Source organism: Cavia porcellus, unplaced genomic scaffold (genome assembly GCF_034190915.1).
Source record: "Cavia porcellus strain 051 isolate PalLab524CR breed Dunkin Hartley unplaced genomic scaffold, mCavPor4.1 scaffold_8, whole genome shotgun sequence".
In the NCBI taxonomy this organism is placed as follows: domain Eukaryota; kingdom Metazoa; phylum Chordata; class Mammalia; order Rodentia; family Caviidae; genus Cavia; species Cavia porcellus.
In genome coordinates this window covers 46751003-46758471 of record NW_026947491.1, presented here as the reverse complement: position 1 = coordinate 46758471, position 7469 = coordinate 46751003, and the positions used below count along the sequence as shown (strand labels likewise).

At 32.6% G+C, this 7469-nt stretch overlaps 1 protein-coding gene across 1 annotated transcript; it reads left to right on the top strand.

The window, feature by feature from the left end:
- The first annotated feature begins 1600 nt into the window (after window positions 1–1600).
- Window positions 1601–2572, top strand: LOC100718240 (olfactory receptor 6C6-like). Its single transcript, XM_005006527.2, has one exon. The coding sequence runs from the start codon at window positions 1613–1615 to the stop codon at window positions 2570–2572; it is 960 nt and encodes a 319-aa protein (XP_005006584.1). The 5' UTR covers window positions 1601–1612.
- The last annotated feature ends 4897 nt before the right edge of the window (window positions 2573–7469 follow it).

Sequence of the window (7469 nt, the reverse complement as noted above, 5' to 3'; positions counted from 1 at the left end):
TCTCCCCCCCAAAAAAGTAATAAGAACTAAGGAGTAATAAAATCCAAAATGTGTAAATTTTGTTATAAAAAAGAGAGGGAGGGGGAAAAAAGAGCTCTAACGGATATAACAACAAGTGTGTTTAGGGATGTTAAATAGCTGACTATATTAATGTTTTTGGATCATTGAACACAGCTGTTTGCAGTCTCTCCGTTTGAATGTCTACTTTGTATTCTTTGATACTGTGATTTGAGCAACTATTTCCAAGATGATATTATGTAATCTATTAACAGGTGATTTCTTACTGTTATGTTTTTTTTTTGTAGTTCTGTATTATGTGTAACCTTACACTGCTTTGTTTTGTTTTGTGTTTTTCTCTTTTTCCTCTTAAATAAAAAAAAAATTTTTAAAACATACTTTTGTGTTAGGTATTGAAAGCATTGATTCATTGCACATAAGAGCACAGGTAAATAAATAAATTCATTGCATTAAAAAACAGGTAAATAAATTCTAAAATTAACCTGGACATGACTTATTTCTCTGATTGTGTATCATAAACTATAGATTATTGTATTGCATAACTTTGAGTCTACTGTACATCATCTATCATTAACCAGGAAATTATATATTATCTAAAATCTTGTATATTGTACAGGAAAGAAGTACATTCCCAAACTTTGAGTCTTTTAAGTATTCACATATATATTCAATATATATTTCATTTTTAGGATTTTAATCTATTAGAATATAAGAACTAAAGCATAAATATTTTAAGAAACTCTAAAAACACATACTATCTTATACTATCTTAATCATCTATGAAACATAAACTGGAATTGCTTAATTCTACCTGAAACATCAATATTCTAATTGTGATTTAGAAGTACTGTAAAACACTTTTATATTTCTATAGTTATCTTAAACATTCAGATAAGGTAGGAGACAGAAAAAGTATACAAACTACCCAGTGTTTATCATGCCATGTTTAACTGATGAATCATGTTTAAAAGTTCTGTTATTTATCTCTAATTTTCTCAGTTATTCACTTAGCATCATTTTGGTCTGATTGTAATTATAATCACACTAGTAGATATTCATTATATGATTCTCATGTGTTTATTTTCTTTTGGAACTTTCCCTTTTTGGATATTTTATAGCATTACTACTTACTACAGTTACTGGGAATACTTCTGTTTCTTAGAACTACAGTGTAACTCGGGTGACAAGTTATGTGAGGTATTAGGAAAGTTTAGAAACTCAAAAAAGGTCAAATTTTAGATGAGCCTATTGAGTCACAATATTTGAAACTGTCAGAGGGCCAAGGGTTTAGCTCAGCAGCTCAAGCACTTGCGTGAAAGTGTCATAAATCAACACTAACCAAAAGGGAAAACTGCACTGCAAGTGATTAATAAACTGCCTATAAATTGACAAATAGGCTTTACTCAACTTTGGACAAGCAAAGAATTAGCACTCTTAAAAATCTGACTGATGAAGTTGAAAATATATTAATTTTGATGACCTTTATAGTGATTTGGGAAAATACTTACACATTAGTAAGTTTCTATCTATTAAATAGTGTATGCATGTTTATTTGTGATTTTTTTTTTCTGTAGATTTGACAAGAAAAAAGGAAATGAAGAATAAGTCTAGAGAGATAGAGTTCATTTTGCTTGGACTGACAGATGACCCTCTGCTACAAATGGTGATTTTCCTGTTTCTATTTTTCAATTACATCTTGAGCCTGATGGGGAACTTCATCATCATTGCCCTCACCCTGCTGGACCCCCGCCTCAAGACACCAATGTATTTTTTCCTCCGAAATTTCTCCTTCTTAGAAATCTCCTTCACCACAGTCTGCATTCCACGGTTCTTGATAAGCATTCTCACTGGAGACAGAACAATTTCCTACAGTGGTTGTGCAGCTCAGTTATTCTTTTTCTTTCTATTAGGAATTACAGAGTTTTACCTCCTGGCTGCCATGGCTTATGACCGCTATGTTGCCATCTGCAAACCACTGCATTACCCAAGCATTATGAACAGCAAAGTCTGCTACCAACTGGTGCTCAGCTCCTGGGCAATTGGATTTTTAGTCATCTTTCCCACTTTGCTCTTGGGACTCCAGTTGGATTTCTGTGCTTCCAAAGTGATTGATCACTTCCTATGTGACAGTTCTCCAATCCTACAGCTATCATGTACAGATACGCATTTCCTAGAATTGATGGATTTTATTTTAGCTGTGATGACGCTTGTTATCACATTGTTACTAGTGGTCCTCTCCTACATATTCATCCTTAAAACCATTCTAAAATTTCCATCCATTCAACAACGAAGAAAGGCCTTTTCCACTTGTTCCTCACACATGGTTGTTGTCTCTATTACTTATGGGAGCTGTATCTTTATGTATATGAAGCCATCAGCAAAGGAAAGGGTGACGTTAACTAAAGGAGTAGCTGTGCTCAATACTTCTGTTGCTCCTTTATTCAATCCTTTCATTTACACTCTAAGGAACCAACAGGTAAAAGAAGCTCTTAAGTGTGTGTTTCAAAGATTTTATTTTTTTCAAAATAATGAGATGAAATTTAGCCGTAAATAGTATGCTGTTGCATTTTGAATGGTAAAATTGAATACAATGTTCAATTACACTAGTTTTTGTTTATGCCATTTCTCTGCTTGTCTTTTATCACTTTAGATTCATTAAGTATGTTTGTACCTTATGCTCATCTCTCTAATATCTTCCTAACACTAGAAGAAAATGACTTTTTTCAATATACAATGCCAAATTCTATCTTTACATAGAAATGTCTCTTTTCACAATGCATAGCACTGGGTGCTTTTATCAGATGAACCCTGCCTGATGTTCTAAGTTTACTGCTTCAATGTAGGTGTTAATACATGGCATCTGTTAATTCTTTTTGTAGTGTTAAAATTACCAGAGAAAAACACAGAACATCATATTCATTTAATAATGTAATTGACATTGTGATAGAAAATGAGTAGGAAATGTGGGTTATTTCAAAGATCAATGTAGCCCTCTAAGAGTAATCATAATTTATAATAAACTTTTAAAGAAAATACTAGATTCAAGTATGCTGTATGACTAAAAGAAACATGCGAAAATAGAATGCTCTACAGAAAGCTTTTTCATGTGAGTTACAATGATTAATAATAAATTATTTGTAAATAAAGCGGCTACCTCCTGGGTACAAATAGTTCAACCTCTGGGAATTCTAGTTTTGATGAGAAATCTTTATATCATATTCCTGAGAGGTTGTTGTAGTTTACATAGTCACCAAATATGTTGAAGTATTCATATATTCCACAAAACCTTACCAACAGCATAATTTTTTTGAGTTTTTCATATTCTTTCTGTAATAAAATGTAACCTCAATGTATTGCTAACTAGCATTTCTTTGGGAGATAAATATACTGAGCAGTTTTTTTTTTAATGTATCCACTGCTCATTTGTACTTCTTTTGTTGAGAAATGGCTATGCATTTCAATTTCCCATTTTGTATTTTGGAAATGTACATTTTCAAGTTCTTTATATATGTTTATATTAGTCCTCTTTCTAAGGCAGAGCTGGAAATTTGCCCATTCTTTAAGCTGTCTCTTTTTCTTTTGGTTATTTTCTCTGCTGTGCAGAAACTGTAGATTTTTGTGTTGATTTTGTATTTTGCTAATTTGCCTAAGTTATTAGATCTAAGAGACTTTTCAATGAAGTTTATTGGCTAACCTATGTAGAGGATCATATTATCTGTGAATAAGGTTAATTTGATTTTTTTGCTCATGAGTATTCCTTTCTTCTTCCTCTTAATTTTTAGTATTATATTGAACAAGAGTAATAGACACCTTAGTCCTATTCCTGATTTTCATGAATGTTATTTCTGTTTTCCACATTTAGTGTGATACCATTTAATATGATACCAGCAGTGAGTTTATCATAAAGTCTTTAATCAGTTTGAGATAATATTCTTCCATACATATTTTTGTTTGTTTGTTTGTTATGTGGTTCAGCCTGGCCTTGAACTCACTTTGTAGCCCAGCCTGGTCACAAACTCACAACAGTCCTCCTGCCTCAGCCTCCCAAGAGCTGGCATTACAAGAATGAGCCCCAAGCCTGGTTATATGCCTAACTTCATCAGGGTTTTTATCATGAAGGATGTTGGTTTATCAAAGGTTTTGTCTATATCTAATTGTGTTTTGCCTTTGCTTTTTTCCTAAGATGTGCTTCCCTTTGTGTGATATATTACATTTATTAATTTAACTATGTTGGCCCATCCTTGAATTTCCAAAATGAAGCCAACTTGGTCATGATACATGATCTTTTTAAAGATTTATTGCCGTTATATCTTAGATCCAAAATTCTCCACAGTGTGGTCATGTGTTTGGAACTTAATGTGATTGTGGATTATTGTTTGCACTTTATTGATTAGTGGATTGATTTACTGATGAGTTCAATCACTACTAAATTGATGCTATAAGGTGAGGCCTGGTTGGAAGTGGATCATTTGGATTATGATACACAAGGATACACTTGTTATGGAAATTCTCTCTCTGCACCTCTGTCTCTCTCTCTCTCTCTAACCATGAGTTAAATAGCTTTACTCTGCCATGCCTTTTCAACATGACAGTTCTTCCTTGGAGCCAATCAACCACGACTGAAACAAAAATAGACATTTCCTAGACATCCTATCTAAGCAGGGCTGATTAGGAAGTTAATTCCTTATGATTCATTTCACAATGTTCAGTCAGCTAGTCACTCAGAAGCCTCTGTATCCAATTTACAGGGGGGAATGGCTACTGCTCAAGTTTTTGTTAGACACTGGCTTCATCTACATGGTGTTGGTCTTTCAGATACGCAGAATGCAAGAATTATAGAAATCGTGGAGACTTCTAACAAGGTTTTAAAACAACCTGGGAAGTCCGACAGTATGACCCTGATAAAGCAAGCAGAGAAGTTGTGGGAATAGATCCCAAAGTGCAGTGCAGACCCCAGAAAATTGGAGATGCCAACAGTGTTGAACATTTGCTAAGGAAAGCTGCCTGCGTGAGCAAAAATCACCTTAAGGAAACATTCAAGAGGGCTAAAATCAACATTCCCATAACCCCATATCTTACCACATCCTGCCACAGTTGATAAACACAGAACTACACAATTAAATGCCTTTCTGATCTTTTTTTCTTGTTTTGGTCCCAACCCTTTGTATTTTTATATTTATCCATTTTAAAATGGCAATGTTTTCCTTGTATGTTTCTATGTTTGAAGAATTAGTTTCTTTTTCGGTTTTCACAGGCACTTACAGCTTCGGGTTTGATTTGTTTTTCAGAGAAAACTTTCGACTTGAATTTTTCAGTGATATTGGAAGAGTTAAAACTTTAGCAATTTTTTTTCTTTTTTTTTTAAGAGATTTATTTATTTATTTATTTATTTATCTATTGGTACCACGGACCAAACTCACAACTTTGCACTTGCCAGGCAAGCATTTATGCCACTGAGCTAAATCCCAGGCATTTGTCAATTCTTATCAATTGATCAAATGTATTTTGCATAATAAGGTGGATCTGAGTCTCTTGGAGTCAATGTGGAATGTTGTGTTCTAGGTATGAATTTTTCCCTAAAGTCTTATATGTTTGGAAGATGTTTGAACAGCGTTACAAACATGAATAAATTTATCCATTGAGGGCTTAAGTAACTGAATATGCTACTATGAGGTAGAGGCCTAGTTCAGGTGGACCACTGAGGGAGAAAGCTGTAAGGTATATTTTTGTCTCTAGTTCTTCCTCTCTCAACTCTGCTTCCTAATTGCTGTGTGTTGAACATCTTCCTTCTGCATCCCCTTGCACTATGCCATTTCTACCTAGAAATAACTGACTATAGACTAAAACTGGGAGCCAAAATAAACCTCTTCTTTAATTTTCAGGTATTCAGTATTTTGTACAGGAAGGAAAATATTGCCAAGATAATTTTATTTTGTTTATTAGTATCTTAGGAGTTCTATTTTTACGGACATCAAGGATTTGGAACTATAGTTTTATTTTATTAGTTTTGCTAAGTCATTATCTCACATTAATATCAGAACAATGCTGGCCTCCAGGAACATGTTTGATAGTGTTCCTTCCCATTTAATTTTATGGGGATGGTTGAGGAGTATTTGAATTAGATATTTTCTAACGTTCCAGAAAAAAAATTGCATTGAGTCCATCAGATCATATGCTTTTTTTAATTGGTAGAAACAGTTATTACTGCATTAATTTTATTGCTCCTTTTAGGAGCATTGTTTTTTTTTTTTTTTTTTTTTTTAATAATTTCCTTTTTGTTCACTTTGGTAATTTAAACGTGTCTAGGGGTATGTCCATTTTTTCCAGGTTCTCTAACTTAGAGGAATATGTTTTCCCAATAATAATTTTATCTTCTGGATTTTGGTCATGTCCATTGTGAGTTTATCTTTTTATTTTTAATTCTTTTTCTTCTTTTGGCAAGTTTGAATGTGTTTTAGTCTAGTTTATCTTTTCAAAGAACCAGCTTGTTTCACTGATTTTTTGCATTGTGTTATTATCTCAAATTGATTAATTTCTTCTCTGGTCTTAAATATTTCTTGCCTTCTATTACTTTTACATGTGGATTGTTCTTCACATTCTAGAATCTTGAAATGCATGTTTAGGTTATTTATTTGTGACCACTCTAATATTTTATGTGTGCATTCAAATCTATTATCTCCCTATGAGGACTTCCTTCATTGTGTTCTATTGGTTGTTTTGATATGTTTTATCTGCATTGTCATTTGATTTTAGAAAATTGTTTACTTTTTCCATGATTTATCTGTGATTTATTGATTATTCAATAATTTATTATTTTATCTTCATGTGTTTGTATATTTTTTGAGTTTACTTTTGGACTTGATTTATAATTTCATTACATTATGATCTAATAGTGCAAGGGTTTGTTTCTATTTCTCTTTATTTAGTTAAGCATAATTTATGTTCTAAGAGATGATCTATTTTGGAAAACTTTCCATGGGTTACTGTGAAAAATGTATGTTCTGTTCTTGCAGGGTAGAACTCTGTAGAATGTGAGATTTTCAAATCTCTCACTATGATTGCAATGGTGTATATCTATAATTTCATCCAGTAATTTTTATCTTAAGGAGCTTATTGTACTACAATTTGGTGCATTTTTAGATACTATTTTTATCTATTACAGTTGAATTACTCCCCTTGCAAATAGGGTCATCTTAGTTTTTTCTGATGAAATTTGTCTTAAAATTTACTGGGTCTGAAACTAAAACAGCTGTTTATGTTTCTGTCTATGTGCTTATTTTTGGATAATGTCTGCATTGTATGTAACATACATTTGGATATTGGGAACACAGTGTGAGTCTTTGATTGTTAAGAACATTAATGTTGAGAATGATTAATATAAATAATTTACTGAATGCTACCATCACATTAATTCTCCAGTGCCAAATCCCTTTTCTTTTCCTTTTGTTTCA

Coding starts and splice junctions, on each gene's coding strand:
- LOC100718240 (XM_005006527.2), top strand. CDS start 1,613: ATGAAGAATAAGTCTAGAGAGATAGAGTTCATTTTGCTTGGACTGACA.